At 53.0% G+C, this 17,172-nt stretch overlaps 6 protein-coding genes across 6 annotated transcripts; 4 read left to right on the top strand and 2 right to left on the bottom strand.

The window, feature by feature from the left end:
* Positions 1–83: 83 nt before the first annotated feature.
* Positions 84–2,887, bottom strand: NCU01651 (hypothetical protein). Its single transcript, XM_951180.2, has one exon. It carries the CDS (start codon positions 2,668–2,670, stop codon positions 322–324), a length of 2,349 nt encoding a protein of 782 aa, XP_956273.1. The 5' UTR covers positions 2,671–2,887; the 3' UTR covers positions 84–321.
* Positions 2,888–3,193: 306 nt separating this feature from the next.
* Positions 3,194–4,238, top strand: NCU01650 (hypothetical protein). The gene is made up of 3 exons (XM_951179.3): positions 3,194–3,314; positions 3,507–3,613; positions 3,671–4,238. The coding sequence occupies exons 1-3, from the start codon at positions 3,276–3,278 to the stop codon at positions 4,128–4,130; spliced, it is 606 nt and encodes a 201-aa protein (XP_956272.3). The 5' UTR covers positions 3,194–3,275; the 3' UTR covers positions 4,131–4,238.
* A 759-nt stretch (positions 4,239–4,997) lies between these two features.
* NCU01649 (hypothetical protein) lies at positions 4,998–6,690 on the top strand. The gene is made up of 3 exons (XM_951178.2): positions 4,998–5,193; positions 5,286–5,431; positions 5,510–6,690. The coding sequence occupies exons 2-3, from the start codon at positions 5,331–5,333 to the stop codon at positions 6,270–6,272; spliced, it is 864 nt and encodes a 287-aa protein (XP_956271.2). The 5' UTR covers positions 4,998–5,193; positions 5,286–5,330; the 3' UTR covers positions 6,273–6,690.
* Positions 6,691–7,070: 380 nt separating this feature from the next.
* NCU01648 (dolichyl-phosphate-mannose-protein mannosyltransferase 2) lies at positions 7,071–12,430 on the top strand. Its single transcript, XM_951177.3, has 5 exons — positions 7,071–7,909; positions 7,974–8,104; positions 8,170–9,485; positions 9,541–9,599; positions 9,655–12,430. Exons 1-5 carry the CDS (start codon positions 7,748–7,750, stop codon positions 10,237–10,239), a joined length of 2,253 nt encoding a protein of 750 aa, XP_956270.2. The 5' UTR covers positions 7,071–7,747; the 3' UTR covers positions 10,240–12,430.
* NCU01647 (GTP-binding protein ypt4) lies at positions 10,415–12,566 on the bottom strand. Its single transcript, XM_951176.3, has one exon. It carries the CDS (start codon positions 11,858–11,860, stop codon positions 10,964–10,966), a length of 897 nt encoding a protein of 298 aa, XP_956269.1. The 5' UTR covers positions 11,861–12,566; the 3' UTR covers positions 10,415–10,963.
* An 888-nt stretch (positions 12,567–13,454) lies between these two features.
* On the top strand, positions 13,455–16,912 carry NCU01646 (hypothetical protein). Its single transcript, XM_951175.3, has 2 exons — positions 13,455–14,057; positions 14,157–16,912. The coding sequence occupies exons 1-2, from the start codon at positions 14,045–14,047 to the stop codon at positions 16,424–16,426; spliced, it is 2,283 nt and encodes a 760-aa protein (XP_956268.2). The 5' UTR covers positions 13,455–14,044; the 3' UTR covers positions 16,427–16,912.
* The last annotated feature ends 260 nt before the right edge of the window (positions 16,913–17,172 follow it).

Below are 17,172 nucleotides of genomic sequence, written 5' to 3' on the forward strand. Positions count from 1 at the left end.
GCAGGTAATTTGAAAGACTCTTTGAAGACCACAATTTCGCACAATATCTGACGAAAAGGGAGTCTCGAAAGAGACAAAACCATGCTTTTTGCATCCATTTATTGCGCATAGCTTAGATGTGTCCCTAGGTATCTCATTCCATCTACGCTTTGTCTATATCCACTCCTTGGTAAAACGCCTTTTAAGTACCTTATGATCGGGGATAACCACCTAGAAAAAGACACGCGCTCCTTCTCTTCCATATCTTATCAAACACCCGCACCCGCAACCTAATCCATCCAACCATGTACTAGTTCTGCCCTCTTACCTCTAACTACTCACTCACTGACTACCACCACTACCAGCAGCAGTAGCAAGCTTCTCCCTAGCCATCCTCTTCTTCTCTTTCTTAACACCCTTCATAGCCTTCCTCGGCCTCTTTCTGCCATCCGACTTGGGTTCGTTCAACAGCCATGCGCCCATAGGCGGTCTAGACCCGATGAACTTGCCTTCGGGGCTGTAGACATCGATGATGGGCCAGTTGAGCTTGATTTCTTCATCCTCCTCTTCCTTCCTTTTCCTCTGCTTGAATTCCTCTTCCGTCTCTTCTACTACTTCTGCGTCCTTAAGACGGGGCGGGGCCAGTGGGTCCTCTTCGTCTTCCGACTTAGGTGCGGGTTTAGGCTTGGGCTTGGGTTCGTCGTTGGGGTCGGAAAGATCGAGGTGATCTAGTCGGAAGGGATCTTGGAAGGCGGAAGAGGACTTTCCGGATTTGGAAGGAGATGGAAGGGGATCGGTCCAGTATTCTTCCTTCTTTACAGTTTCGTTCGTGTTCATAATTTCAGGGGTTTCCTCTTCTTCCACTTCGTTTTCCTCCTCAGGCTGCTCGTCTCTGTACGGGTTGTACTGCAAACTCTTGGCCCTGACCTGCGCGACAACCTCCACCCATCCGACACCTTCGATCAGGATGTCAATCGACAGCACACGGAACGGCAGGCTATCAACCTTGAACCCGCAAGCGTTCTTCCTCGTCAACGGCCCGCTGCGCTGCTTCGTCACGTCGTACTTGAGCGCAAACGAGCCGGCATGCTTGATCTTCTCGGCCGTCTCGGGGAGCGCAATGTTCTCCACGTTGGGCCTGTCCTCCCGCAGTTCTTGCACCGCAATGGCCTTCTCGGTTCCCGTAACATGCGCCTCGATGGGCGTGAAGGAGTAGGCGAGGAAGGTGACGTCTGGGGTCTTGGGCGTGATGCGGATGAAGCCGCCGACTAGCAGGGATTGCCCGGGCTTGAGGACGGCCTGCTCAGGAACGACGCGCATCTTCATGACGAGATCAGCACGCTTCTCGGGCTTGATGTAAAGTTCCAGGTCGCCGCGAGATAGACCGGGTAGGTCGATTAGCTCGCCCTTGCCGTTGCCAAAAGGGACACGGACTGGAGAGGCGGTGGTACCTGGTAGGTCAGAAACGATGGGCATGGCTGGATAGTTAGTTTCGGGCTGGGCGGGCGGGAGGAGGGCATCATCGCCCTCGTCCAACTTGCCGTATGTGATGTTATTATTGCGAAAGGCGGGGAGAACAGGAAGCTTTTGATTTTCTTGCCAGTTCATGCGACCCTGAGGGAAGATATCGTGGAAGAGCCGGCTCTTGCCTACGTTCACCCGCCCAACCATCCAGTTGGCACCGCCATGCTCAAAGATCTCTTCCTTGAGTTCCCTTGTCCACCAATTCCGACGTGCGCTGACACACACAACGTTGCCGAGTCTGACCCTATTGCCAATTCTGCCGAGCGCTTGGCGCAATGTCTCGACCAAGTATGGCTTCAGCCTATCCACCTGCTCCTTCTTGGGCGCAAGCAGATCCGATCTGGTGATAATGAAGCTCAAGTTTATCTGGCGACCGGCATGCCATGTCTCGGACTTTGCTCTTCTGTTCCTCGACCGAATTGGCAGGGTGCCCACTAGTCGCTCGAGCTTGGGAATCAGGGACATGGGGAAGTCAGCGGCGTCAACAACGTGGTACACATGGTTGTATTTGTATGGCGATTCTTCAATGGTGGCTCTGAGAGAGTCAATGCCGGGATGGAAGATGGAGTTGCCCTTGCGGTGATGGATCAATTCGTGGCAGCGATCGCAAAGGGGAGGGTGGGGAGGAGCCTCGGGTTCGGGGGACGTCTTGTTTGTTTGGTAGTCTCTAGGCAGCAAAGACTTCAGGTCAACACCTCTCCGTTCCAGGTCTTCCATATCAATGTTCTTGAGCACATCTTCAATGACCCGATCTGAACTGCGAATGACTTTTCTTTTCTCTGGTTCGATGAGGCCCAAATATTCCTTCACAGCCTTGCGCGACAGGTCAAAGTAGCCTGCTTGTTCTGGAACTGTCGTTTGTGACAGAGCTCCGCAGCCTGTACACTGAATCGGGAGGGTTCGTATTGGCTCTTTCTCGGCGTGAAGAGGTTCGGTCGGGGTATGAGCCTCGGGGCTTGGTTCAGTATGAAGTCTTCGGCACTGAATCGAGGGGATAGCGTGGTTAGAGCGACGAGGGCTTTGGCCGATGTTCGCGACTGGTCGGAAGGCAGGACAGAGGTAAAGAGGAAGCTTGGCCGCTGCGTTCGAGGTCGTGGTACATCGATCGAGACAGAAGGCTCTGGACAGCCACCTGGAACTGAGGGTGCGCCCGGGTTGCAATGGCATGACGTCGTTCTTGGGTTGGCCGTTGCAGCTCTATGAGACTGTCGTGAGGGTGGATGAGTAAAGATATCCAGAAACCTAAAAGTTCCGCCGGCCTAAAATTAGTAGGGTAGTTGATTGGGGTCCAGAACTCTGCCTGACGATTTCATCTGATGAACATCGGAGGGAAAGAAACAAATGGGGACCAATGCTCCTGGAGCTCGCCGCTCTTCCACCAGCGTCCCAAACTCATATCGAACCCTTCCATTCGACTCGGCTTCGTTGCGACCGAACTTTTTAGTGGGTCTTTGCAAATGCCCTGTCGTTTCAATTGGCGCTCGCGTGACTTCTAGAGCCCCACACTCTGCGATTGAGCTTCCGGCAGGCAATGATGCCGGGCGGTGAGTGCTCCAAGAGCGTTGACGGGCCGGCAAAAAATCGACGGGCCCATGTCGCGGCATGGCGTTGAGGTCGTCGCCCTGTGCAGTGTTGACTGTTGACCCGAACTGCGACTCCAATCTCCAAGTCCCGCCTAGGCCTATCTCTCAGGAACTGTCCCCCAGTAAACGCACCTTTCGTTGTTTGCCCGTGCCCACTGCAGCAACCTCTCCGGCTCGACAGTATTCAAAATGGTCGGCGTTATTCGGCGTCTCAATGTCGTCAGGGAAGTGAGTATCCTCTAGGTCAAGGCCAACCAACCACAAAGAGTATAACTAATAGCTAATGCTAACAACCACTACAGAAGGTAAATACGATCACAACTTGAACCACCTCACCTCCACGACAGCGCATGCGCAACATGTTCGGCACCTCGTCTTCACTACCGCGACCATCATGACAATGCTGACGTGCGGCTTCAGCTCTTGAACATTCGCGCCGGGCCGGGGGCTGCCCTCCTCCCCAAGGAGGTCACCAAGGTGCACATGCAGTTTGCTCACAGGATAGAGGAAGGTCACATGGGTCCTAGGTTCGCGCAGTCTCCTACAGCGTGCTCGGCAACCAACTAATGGCCTTGTTTTTGCAGGAAGTTCTGGAGAGAGAACCTCCCCAAGCTCAAGTACTGGAATCCCGCGGTCCCCATGGTGATCAACAGGACAACCGACCAGAAGGGTCCCGCCGTCATGACCATCTACTTCCGCGACGACAAGGATGCTAAGCCCTCTTCGACTCCATTCCCCACGTCCTCTGCCGACGGTTCATCTCCAGCCCCTAAACCTGCCCAGGGCGAGAGGATAGTCACAATCGACATGAAGAACCGCAACTCGTCCGTTATCCTCAAGGAATTTCTGGACAAGACTGGTGCCGTTGCAGTTCAGCCGACGGCCAAGGACGAGGAGGAGTTCCGCGAGTTCGAGGACCTTCACAGGAGGTCCGAGATTGACCGCGAGCGCATCAGGAAGATGAACGACGCGAAGAAGCGAGAGAAGGCTATGTTGGCCAAGGCCATGAGCGACGCCCAGTCCATCAAGGCTGCTTCCGCATAAGTCATGCGCTAGCCACCACCATATGTATGAAAAAAGAGAAAGGGACATCGTTTGGGTTGTGTATATCATATGTACAAGTATTTTGGGAAATTCATGTCAAATACCACCAAGCAGGAGCATTTTGGGACCGTCCCAGCTAGCTGGGTCAACTGGGGCGTTTGGGGAATAGGAGGGCGGGGGGGGAGGGGGAGGCTCCAACGAGGGTCAGGCCGATCGCTGATGCCATCTCGATATGTGCGACGCCAAGCATATGGCCGAGCCAAGAGGTGTTTCTCATCAGCTTTTATGTCTGACACCGTTCTTCACTTCTCGATGGATTGACGCCCCTGGCACTCGGACAGCTGAGCTCGTCCCCCCTCAATCATCGGTATCAGATCTGTGATCGACGATACTCCGTGCATAACAGCCATGGCTCCCTCCCAGGTCTCCGGGCCCCGATCCCCGGTTCCCTATCCATGGACATTGAAACAGAGCATCCTGGACGAAGGACTCTTTTACGCAGCCGGGATTGGGTCTAGCCCATTCTTGCGCGCCGACCCCGCATAGCAGCCCCACGGAACGACTTCCGGATAGGTCGAGAACCCGACATCTCCATTTCGCGACTTGCCGTGCGTCCGTGCCTGCGATGCTGCGCCGGTGTTATCGCCGACTTGGTCAAATAGTCTCATTATTTTGCTGCTAGTATCGCGGCGGCCTTCCGGCGGGGAACCACGAGCACGATTTACCCACAGCACCCATCTCAATTTTGTCTCGCCCGGTGGCCTCGTGTCATTCCCCTTGTCCGTTCAAGATGGTCATTCATTATAAGGGAGCAGAGACCCCGTCCCAACATGAAGTTCCCATGTGGTGTACTAGTCTTTTGCTGTCGGTAGATGTACTACCCAGTGCTTCGTCAAAATCAGACTGTCCAACATCTACATTCACATACATGTTCACCGTCTTTTCTTCTTCAGCTTTGATCTCTCTACACCCCCCATAAACTTTCACAGTTCGTATGAGTTTGTCGTGTGAAAGGATTTATACCCTTTTCAGTGACGGCGCTGTCTTGTTGCCGAGCTAGCATGTGAGTAAGGACTCTTCAACACTTCATCATATGCATGAATTTGAGCCCAAGGATGGCTGACCGTTACTGCTCTTATCTAACCGATGATCAAGACTACCTAAGAAGCTGAGGTTCAAAACAGTCTGTGCCAAATAGACATGATTCAACGTTCGCCCTCCATGGACAGCGTAGTCCAGTGTCTGCTCAACGACTCGCGACTGGAGATCATGCTCGTTAGGATAGTGGAGTGTACAGCTGAGTTAGTCTACGTCCCATATCAAATCTCACCTTTTCCGCGCCCCTGACTGACAATTCTTTTCCTCGTAACCACAAACAGTAGTTTCAGCATGTCGGTGGAATACCAAGTAACCGCCACCGGCCCGGTCGGTTCCGTGGTCGACGCCATGCTCGTCGACCTCGTCTACCTCGACCGGCCCTTCGGCAAGGTGCGGCTGCCCCAGACGAAGACGCGCTTCAACGGCACCGACGTGCACTTTTACGACCAGACCATCCACGTCACCAACATGTCCATCTGGCTGCAGCTCTTATCGGACCTCACTCATAAGGAGAAATTGGTATACCATCTCCGCAATGGCGAGGCTCATCTCACGGGCCCGTTTGGGACGACAGCGCAGTGTGGGTACAACAAGGATATCCATGTGTTGGGGATGAACGGGCTCCCAGTCCTGATCAAGGATGTGGATCGGGAGGAAAGGAAGGTCACGCTGACCATGAGAAATCTGAGTACCTTTGAGCTTGACTATGGTCCGACGGTCTTTGAGATTCAGGAGGGTGGAGGGAAAGGGCAGTGGAGAACGATTGCGAGGTTGAAGGGCGACTTCTTTACTAAGCGGGGCGAATTTCATGTTGCCTTCGAGGTCGAGACGGTATCCTTGGACGGCGAAATCGACCACGCTCAAGGGGGTGAGGTGAAGGAGAGTGGGATGAGGCCAGCAGCAAAGAAGATGGGGTTGGATGCGGATAAGACATACCGTTTCCAAGGTGTTGGAACGGACAAGGAGGGAGCATGGACAAATGAAGCGATCAAGTTTATTCGAAGCCCGATCTTGTTGACGGAAAAATTTATCTCTTTGTACTGACAGGCCAAAGGCGATGGGATCGATATACTGCGTACTTTAAAGGCTGATTGGACAGTGGGACCTCGATTTTCAGGGGAAGTAAACAAAACCCAAAACCCATGGTGAGTGATGTCGGTGTTCATTTCTTTTGGCTGTCCAGTTACTTGTCGGGCTTCGGCAGAATAGCCAACCACCATTCGTTTGCAGGCCTTCCTTCCACTTCAATTGGTAGATCACAGCCAAAAGGAGCATGGATATGTTGGTGCATCTGGAAGGCACGGTGCAGCTGAAACCAAGCCCAGAATTGTGAGGGGGAAGCTGCAATTGTTATAACTCTACGAGGGATTCAAGCTTGTGGGAATACAGAAGCAAGATGCAACAGCCCAGTGTCCTTATGCCCGACAAAATGCCGTAGATACCTGTACAGATATGATACAACACCAGGGTTGTGGCGGCTCAACAATCACCTCAGAGTTTCGTTCACTGCACATGGAAATCCTCTTCAAAAGAAAATGGCCGATGAAACGCCCCGGAGCTCTTGAAGCCCTCCCGAGCTCTCCCGTCGATCCGGGAGATCCATCACTCTGGTTCAACAGGGCCGCATTCTTTAGTGCATCCCGTCATGCCCTGGAGTCTCGCCAGGGTCAGCCCAGTGAAATGGCACCCCACAAAAGTGAACGAACGGCCCTGGCCGATGTGGCTCGCTGGCCAATTAGATGCAAGTTGACCACCTGTAACGCTGCGCCTGCGGCGGACTGCGGGCCCCATTGGAACCAAGAGGCCACGAAGAACAAGTGTCCATCAACGAGACAGGCCCGGACGGGATGCATCCTCCCTTTTTGGTGATGATGTCCTGGCGTTTTTACGAGTCGAAAAGTGTCCAGTCTTGAGGCTTCTGCAGCATTGAGTGCAGCTCCTCCTCCTTCTTCTCTACCTCTACCAACCTACTTTTTCCTCCTCTGGTCATCTTCTTCTCCACCCCATTTCAGTTTCGTCTTTCAAGGACGAGCTTTCAGCCACACCCGGCAGCCCCCTTTGTTTCCTTCTCACCCCTCCATCTCAACCTTCCCGAACGCAATTGTGTTCTCCTTTCGGCGGCACATCGTCGATTGTTTGGGCTTCGACCTTTTCCGGACCATTGATCTTCACGCCCACTTTCCTGTTCGTTGCCTGACGTTTAACCTCCAAGCATCAGCTGGGAACAAAGGTACCTTACCTTGCTGACTTCGAGGATTCTCTTCTCTGACAAAGGCCCACGGTTCCCCCCTCTTGTTACATTCTTAGTGCCTTGTCCCTCTACATCACACACTTCGTTAACTATACTGCCACGCGTCCATTCTACACTCTCGTTAAATCCATCTCTTTCTCTTCCATGATCGGCCTTGCCATCAAACTACCACCTACGGCCTAACCGATCCCCGATTGGATTGATATCTCTTCGTCCACGCCCACGATCGATCTAGACACTCTGAAGCTCCCTTGAGCGAACTTGCACCATGGCGACCCCGACGGATGGCTCCGAGCGAGCCACCACGGCCTCCGGTGCCGATCCCTTTGGAGATGCGGCCCGGAGACGCAACAATCCTCCAGTCGCTCCTACTGCTACCGAAAAGCCCCAGCCCGAGGATAAGAAGAAGGCTCTGGTTCCCGTGAAGAAGGTCCGTAGCTAGCCTGTGACCCAATCTTGCACTTTATCCATGCTAATCAACATTTGTATTCTAGGAGCAGAGCTTCCTTGATTGTATTGCGAGCTGGGAGTGGATCGTTGCCCCCGTCGTCTTCACGTTCCTGGCTTTCTTTACGCGTTTCTGGCAGATTGGTCTTTCCCCCATCGTGACATGGGACGAAGCTCAGTAAGCACACCCGCCTATCCAGACACCATAGATTGCGAGGCTAGCTAACACGATACAACGTACAGTTTCGGAAAATTTGGTAGCCATTACCTCAAGCGCGAATTCTACTTTGATGTTCACCCTCCTGCCGGAAAGCTCCTCGTTGGTCTGAGCGGATTGCTTGCGGGTTACAATGGATCTTTCGAGTTCAAGTCCGGCGAGACTTATCCCGAGGAAATCAACTACACTTTCATGCGCCAGTTCAACGCTTTCTGGGGCGCCGTGTGCGTTCCCCTGGCCTACTTTACCGCCAAGGCGCTTCACTTCAAGCTCCCTGCCGTCTGGCTCGTCACTCTCATGGTTCTTTGCGAGAACTCGTACACCACCATCAGCCGCTTCATCCTCCTCGATTCTATGCTCCTCTTCGGTACCGTGGCCACCACTTTGTGCTGGGCCAAGTTCCATAACCTACGCAAGAAAAGCTTCACGCCTGAGTGGGCCTTCTGGTTGTTCCTGACTGGTCTCAGCATCGGCTTTGTCTGCAGTGTCAAGTGGGTTGGACTCTTCGTTACCGCTCTGGTCGGTCTCTACACCATTGAGGACCTCTGGAACAAGTTCGGCGATACCAAGATGCCCGTCAAGGTTCTTGCTGCCCATGTTGCTGCTCGCGTCAGCTGCCTCATTATCCTGCCCTTTGCGGTTTACCTTTTGAGCTTTGCCATCCACTTCTGGGTTTTGACCAACTCCGGCCCCGGCGATGCCCAGATGCCCTCGCTCTTCCAGGCTAACTTGAGAGGCACTGAGGTTGGCAGGGACAGCCCCTTGGAGCTTGCTATCGGCTCCCGCGTGACTATCAAGAACATGGGCTATGGTGGTGGCCTGCTTCACAGTCACGTTCAAACCTACCCTGAGGGTTCCAACCAACAACAAGTAACCTGCTATCACCACAAGGATGCCAACAACGACTGGTTCTTCTACCCTAACCGCAGGGAGCAGGCTTATGACGAGAACTCTGACGAGATTCGTTACATTGGTGATGGCAGCACCGTTCGCCTCATCCATGCCCAGACCGGCCGCAACCTCCACTCCCACGAGATCCCCGCTCCCATGACCAAGAGCGACAAGGAGGTTTCTTGCTATGGCAACCTTACCGTTGGTGATGAGAAGGACCACTGGAAGATTGAGGTCGTCAAGGACACCAATTCTCGCGATCGCTCCAAGATCCGCACTCTCACCACTGCCTTCCGCTTGAAGCACGAGGTTTTGGGATGCTACCTCCGCGCTGGAACCGTCAATCTTCCCCAGTGGGGTTTCAAGCAGATCGAGACTACCTGCACCAAGACCAACAACCCTCGTGACACCTACACTCACTGGAACGTCGAGTCCCATACTAACCCCAAGCGTAAGTTTGCCCCGTAGTTGAGGGTGGCTTCGTTCCTTCTGCTAACAGACACCAGTGCCTCCTGCTGAACCCGGTCAGTACAAGAGTCAATTCCTTCAGGACTTCATTCACTTGGTATGTATCTCCGTTCCCATCTGCTTCTAGGAAATCCTCCTAACCTGCGTGACAGAACGTTGCCATGATGACCTCGAACAACGCTCTTGTTCCCGATCCTGACAAGCAGGACGATTTGGCTTCCCAATGGTGGCAGTGGCCTATTCTTCACGTTGGCTTGAGAATGTGCAGCTGGGATGATAAGACTGTCAAGTATTTCCTGCTTGGCAATCCTCTCGTCTACTGGGGCTCCACTGCCGCTCTTGGAGTATTTGGCCTTCTTGTTGTTTGGTACACTCTCCGCTGGCAGCGTGGCTACAAGGAGCTCGGCCAGGACGGCATCGACCAGATCCACTACGCCGGAGTCTACCCTGTCATCGGCTGGTTCCTCCACTACTTGCCCTTCATCGTCATGGGCCGTGTCACCTACGTCCATCACTATTACCCGGCGCTCTACTTCGCCATCCTCTGCTTCGGTTTCCTTGCTGACTGGTTCCTCAGAGCCAAGAGCAAGCTTACCCAGGGCATTGCCTATGGTATCCTTTATGCGACAGTTATTGGGCTTTACATCTTCTTCATGCCCATCAGCTGGGGAATGGTCGGCCCGAACCAGCAATACAAGTACATGAAGTGGTTCGATAACTGGAGGATCTCGGATTAGATGTGGTGATTGGGATGGAACCTATGGGCAGCCCCGTTCTCGGTTGGCAATCATCACAGCAGCAGTCTTCCTGTAACTGATGCTATTCCAAAAGTGTACCAAATTCTGTGCATCTGCATTGACAACATCTTATTTCCTTTTAAGTTTGATCTAAAACAAAAAGAACAATGAGCTATAGAAAAATGGGAAACATTTCATTAGTGTGTCTACTGGAGGGTATTTGTCGAGATATTTGCCTGTTGCAATCTGATGAAGAGTGTCTGTAACGAAAGACAGTGGTTTCCTTGATGTAATAGATCAGGGCTATCAAACTTGCGTATTAGGGCAAGTCATATACTCAGAAACACGGTACACTTGTCGACTAGCCATTTGCTTTGGTAGTAGTGATGAGAAAGTCTATGGTTCTGCCTGCGTTCCCGGCATCAATGCCCGATATCCTTTGTTGAAAATGCAGATGCGTTCATGTCGGTCGAACAGGAAATCATCAGGGCAATACATCATTACATCCATCCACATCATTATCTACTTTGCTCCCGGGTTCCTGTCAATCCTGTTTCGAATTAATACGCGGCAGACCGACAGTCGTGATATCCCCCACCATCGTTTCCCTTTCCCTAGCTTTTCACATTCCCATAAAAGGTTTTGATCGTATCTCATGTGTATTTGATTCGTCCCTCTTTGCTTTCCTCCTCCACCTTCTCCTCCTCAAGGGGCTACCCTTCACTCAACAACACCCTCCATAACCGCCCGCCTTATCCCCCGTCAACTTCACATGCGTTCCTCCCCCTCCTGCGCCGCCTCCACCTAACCCAGCACTAGGCCCCTTTACCCCCGACCGTCTATCATTCAAATCGTACTTTCCCGCCTGAATATTCTGGTATATCCTCTCGGCCACCCTCATAAACGCCTTCTCGACGTTCTCCCCGCTCTTGGCGCTCGTCTCCACGTACTCGAGCACTCCATTCCTCCTTGCCCACTCTTCCGCTTCTTTCCTCGTTACTTCTCGCTTGTTGTTTTCTCCCTCGTTTTCGTCGTTTGCTTCGGTAAGATCGGCCTTGTTGCCGACCAAGATCACCACAATGTCCGGCTCGGCAATGGCGCGAAGGTCGTTCAGCCAGTCGGTTACGTGCTCAAATGTCTGTTTGCGCGAGAGGTCGAAGACGAGGAGGGCGCCCGAGGCGCCGCGGAAGTAGGAGCGCGTGACGGATTTGTAGGTTTCTTGGCCGGCCGTGTCCCAGAGGGAGAGTTTCATGTGTTTTTGCGGGACAGGGGGGTCGGATGCTGAAGAAGAAGAGGAGGAGGGCTTGGCGGCTATTGGGGGTGGGGGGAGGCCCCCGGAGGAGGAGGTTGTAGTGTTTGGTATTGTTGTTGTTGTGGAATCTGAGGTGAAGGTGGTTGTGGAGGATGCTGGTTGTTGTTGTTGTGATTGTTGGGAATCGAGGTTGCTGTGAGGAGGACCGACGGGGACGATGCGTGAGCCGAATTCGACACCGATGGTCACGTCGTGGTGGGTGACGAAGCGGCCCTCGCAGAGCCGGATGGTGAGCGAGGATTTACCGCAGCCTGAGTCGCCGATGCACACTAGCTTTGCGATGTAGTCCCAAGGTAATGAGGACGACATGGTGGGTTCTGATTGTGGAATATCCTCCTGACGATTCGGCTGATAGGGTGTTGAATGGATGTTGGTAGTTTTTTGTTGAAAATAATGGAGGAGGAAGAATCTCCAGATACTGTCGGGAGGAGTATGAATGCTTCTCGATGACGGATGGCCTGGGCCTTGCTTGGTGTTTATCGTTTCGAGTTGCGGGGACTGGGTTATGGGTAACCGAGCGGGAGTTTGCAAGGGGTTCACTCGTCAGGAGATCAGGCGAGGTGATAGACTGCAGAGCTATCCCGAGATAGGCAGTGGATCTGGTTCCCTGTTATATCCAAGAGTCGGCGGCTTGGACGGTGTCTCTTGGGGGACTGGTCTGACTGCTTGGTTGATCGATGATGATATATGTGGCTAAGTGCCGCCGAGGCTGGACTGAAGAATCTTGCTTCTGTTGGGAATGTGATTCTCACACCGTTCCTGACGACAATGCAACGCAAGTGATGGTTGGACTTTTAACTCGCTGCAGTGGCTGGACGTCGTTCAGAGTATCGATGAGGATTTGGACTCGGAAAAAATGATGGAGATGTTGACTCGTCGCGAATTGACAACTGATATAGCTGGGTTTTGCCTTTCGGCTGATTTCGATGATGTTGGATTGCGGTGGAGGATGGACGCCTAGAACGATACCTACTTGTGAAAGAGGTCGCTGCAGGAACCTGGCTGTGTGAACGACTGACTGGATGAAGGCTGAATGGAGGACACCCTGACACCTCACTCACGGGGAGACAGCTTGTAGCTCCAGTCTCGTTAAGGACGGAAGGATCCAACCAATGGTAGACAGCCGCTTACAGTGGATCACCTGGTCTGGGCTCGCGGTGGCATCGGGTACATATCAGGCAGTGACGCAACGAGAAGTGAACGATAACAGACGTCTTCACATTCCCGTTCAGAAGACGATGTCATGGGGCATCATCCTTTTTGAGTTGAGGACGTCTAGACAAAGGGTGAATGCCTCAGTCCTCACAAGGGGCCGGCAGGTGAGTTACGTGTTCGCACAAGCAAAGCCTTTTGGTTTCCTCTATTACTTTGTGTTATCTCCCGGTGTGGCTGTTGTGCACTCTGACAGTCTGACTGCCGAAGAGAAGTTGAATCACGGCATGATTGATTTGTTGAAGCCAATGCCGTGTTCTACCTACTTAGTGTACCTTAAAGGAGCAAACATCCGGCAGGCACCACCGAATGTCGTTAATTTCGGAGCTCCAAGCTGCCCGTCTGTCCCGTCTTCTACACTATATGTCTTGATGTACCTCTACCCATCAAGGTTCCTATCCTACATGTAGTGTATTGTAGTGTAGTGTAGTATAGGTGTAGCGAGGGTCGGAGGTGGTAACTGAAAGGTCAGAGATGTGAGGGTTGGTTGGCTGGTAGAGACTGTCCGGTTGTTGGTGTCGGGTGGTTTGCCCGTTGATCACGGCAGGCGGACTGGACCTCAGGCTCCCAGCGAGCCAGGTTTGTCGCGTGCAGTGTGGGCGGTCAGTCGCCAGCCCACTTGGTGTCAAGTAGCTGCTGTTACACAGTGGACACCCGATCCCTTGTCTGCCTGTTTCTTGTACACCCGTACCCTACCTTGCCTAGGTACCTAAGACTCCGGATCTTATCAACAGCCATCTAGATTCCCTTGTTTTGTTTTCGGCCTTTTCATCCTCTTTCTGGTTCGCTCTCGTATATCTCCATGCACTGATTGATGCACATGGCGCCCATGTTCTTGGGACTATCCAGTTAATTCTCGCTGCCTTGGGCCGCCTTGTTCATCCTTTCTTTACATGAGGCAGAAGCCTGAAGTGCCAAACCTCCTCCTCCGTCGCTCTGAAACCCCCTCCATCGATCAGGCTCTGGCTGTATAAGCGTCTTGTTAGCATAACAGAGTCATCCTGTCTAACAAACGTCAGGCTGTCGCATACCAAGTGGCATCTTTCCCAATTCTCGAGAAAACACAAGCTGGAATTATCCTTACATCGACATCTCCAACTCGCCCGCATCGATCCGACCACCACAGGCGTCCCGTCTGCGTTCGTCTGCCGTCATCAGCTACGCATTATCCGCCGTGGTCCCACACCGCCGACTAACACCACAAGGCACCATTCCCGACGAGCCCACTGGAGTTGCAATAACCTTTTCGAAACAACTTTTGGGGGCGTGGGATAGACCGCCATGTTCTCAGAATGTGCGTATATCCATGTCCACCTCCCCGACCTTACCCATTAATTGATATTTACCCCCCAGCGTCCAACCGTTTCTCATACTGACCAACAGGCGATACCAGATGCGTCAAAGTTCCTCTCCCAGTCACAGTCACGGTTGTCCAGCTTTGCCGGGCAAGATAACAACGACCGGCCTTCGTCTCGCCAACCAGGGGGCTGGACCGGCAGAGGCAGAGGACTGAGTGGGCGCTCCTACTACAGAGGCGCCACAGGCAACCCTTATCAACCGACTGGCTCTCGCTTTGGTACCCTTGCCGGATTTGGGTCTCGATACGCCCAGGATGCGCCGCTTTTTCAAGCCGCTGTTGAGCAAGAGGAGGAGGACGAGGAGGAGAGAGACCGGGAGGCTGCAGATCTGTTTGCACTGCAACGCTCCCGTCGCGTGATACCTGCCGCCCGGTTGGAAGATAGCACCGAAGCCGAGGATGATGGGAGTGCTTCGCTAGAGAGGAGTCGGGGATACCAAGACGCCCTCGGAACTCGCCTCCACGGCATCAGAAGCAGTTGGAACGACTCTACAAGTCTATCCAAGCGTGAACACGACCGCCGACAAGGAGGGAGCAAGTTATTTGGGAAGCACAAACGCCAAGGCTCGGATGAGGATGACAGCACTAAGGGGGCCATGGAAGACGTAGGACTGCAGTCAACTATTGCCGAGGATGATGATGACCCGCCAGAGGATCTGTTGGGTGAGGCTTCTATGGGCAGCTCACCACCGGCTTTCCAAAAGTTCAAGTCACGGCCGGCAACGCAGAGATATTCAACCAGGAGAAGTTCGGTTCAGGATTCGGAGGCCGGTCTATTGCACGAGTCGCGAAGGTCGTTCGACGGTGGATTGCCACCAGATGCTGGGCTAACACCAGCACAACCGGTTGCGGATGGGGAAATATTTGTCCATGATCCTTTCTTCGCTTACATATTCTTGATTGCGTTGGCTTCCTTGTTTGCGACATTTGTGCTGGTTTACCTTCACACAAGCGGGAAGCGGCCACTCGGCGACACCATTTACAACACCATAACCAAATCTTTCAACCTACTAGCTGTCGACACATTGGTTTCAATGGTTGTCGCATTTGTGTGGTTGGCGACTCTGCGGGCGTACATCAGGCCACTGGTTTACTTGATCTTGGTGTCCGTGCCGATTATCATGACCGCCTTCTCCCTGTATCCCTTGATCTTGAGTTTCCGCTCAACGAGCGGAAGTACCCGAGCGCAGGATACCGTCATGAGGTGGGCTTCCACTGTCCCAGCTGCTGCGGCCGTGATCTGGATATACATGGTCTTCAAGGGCCGCCTTGCGATTCGATCAGCCATCCATATCCTGGAGTTCTCGAGTCGTATTCTTGCGGCAAACTCGCCTTTGATGTTGGTTGGTGTAGGATGCCTGGCCACGGTAGTGCTCTGGACCTGGGTCTGGTTACTCATGTTTACCAGAGTCTTCCTGGGCGGGAGTTTCTCCAGCTACCTATCGCGTTTTATCATCAGTGCGTCCAGTTGGTGGCTAGGCATCTACTTTGTTCTGATGTACATCTGGACCTTGTCGATCCTCTCCGGCATCCAGCGAGCCACGACGGCGGCGACGGTATCGCAATGGTATTTTCATCGCAACGCGGTCCCAGCAGCATCATCCAAGGACGTCGTCTCTGCCGCCCTGGGCCACGCTCTTAGCACCATCTTTGGCACCATCAGCATGTCGACACTGATAGCGCTAGCCATCCGCCTGCCCCTTCTCATATTACCCTCTCGCGCTGCAAACATTCTCAGTATGATTGTTTACTCGTTCGTTCCTACACCGATTGCAGCTCTTACGAACCCGTTGACTCTCACGTATGCCGCCATCCATTCCGAGTCCCTCGCGGTTGCCTCTCGAGGCCTTAGCCGAATGGACTTCCTTGCCCCTCAGCGACCCACCACGACGCTCACACCAGTCGCTCTACGATCCGACACTCACAACTCTCCACTCCTGCCATATCGGCTAGCAAAGCTTATCTTGCATGCTACGCGGTTCATAATGGCTACCGCGCTCGGCTTTGCGGGTTGGGTCATGACGGCTCGACAGCTGACGGTTGAACGACCCGATGGGACCCTGGGACTTAAGGGGAGCGCGTACGCCTATGTCGTGGGTATGGTTGCCAGCTTTATCGGATGGGGCATCCTAGGTGCAATGGAAGGTATTCTGAGTGGTATCGTCGATGCCGTTGTCATCTGCTATGGTAGCGAAAGGGGAATGGCTTCAGGCGGTTACTGTATGGAGGCCGCGCAGCTCTTTGGTTCTTTCAATGGATCCTACGGTAGGGGCAGAGATGAAGAGGACCGCCGCGAGGTTTACTAGGCGTCCAAACCTGACGAGTGGCATACTCCATGGAATGGAGGCATAGCATTTGAATGATGATGGAACGAAATAAGATGACGCATTACGATGGGATGGTTTGGTTCAATACTTTTCGGGACTTTACAACTGGTCGAAAGCGCAGACAATATGAGACGGGAAAGGTTACGGAATGGTTACGGAGACTGCACAGGTATTGCGATTTCGCTGGGTCTTTCCTCTGCGTTTGTGAGCATAATTGGAGTAGAGGAAACTGGCCTAAACTGCATTGTTATGGTGACCAAATGGGCAATCATGGTTTTATAGACAAGTGTCAGTATAAACCGACGCAAGGTAGGCTGTAGTTCGAAGAGTTGGTTGATGCTGGCTCTGGGTTAGGGTTAATGATTGAAACATAGCGACTATATGAAGATACCTATGCCACCACGTTGTGCGGATCTACATTGAATTATAGATATCAGTCTAATGGAAGAATCTAGCAAGATATAGTGTAGAGCGAGTGTCTCCGGGATGAGTTCTGCGCGGCTCCACAAAGAATGGTGATAGCACAGCCTCCTGTGGTTATCGATTTGATCACATGGCAGGACACGGCATCGTCCGAACCTGAACCATGGGCGGCCTCAACTCGAGGCGACAAGAAAGCGTGACAAATGTTGCAATTCAGCGATTCAGGCGAGTTGTCGGGATTTAAGGAGTTCCGACCTTGACGCTTGCCACCTACAGTGGCTGGTTCATTGAGATACTGCTGC

The sequence above is a fragment of the Neurospora crassa genome, linkage group II, assembly GCF_000182925.2.
Source record: "Neurospora crassa OR74A linkage group II, whole genome shotgun sequence".
Taxonomy (NCBI): domain Eukaryota; kingdom Fungi; phylum Ascomycota; class Sordariomycetes; order Sordariales; family Sordariaceae; genus Neurospora; species Neurospora crassa.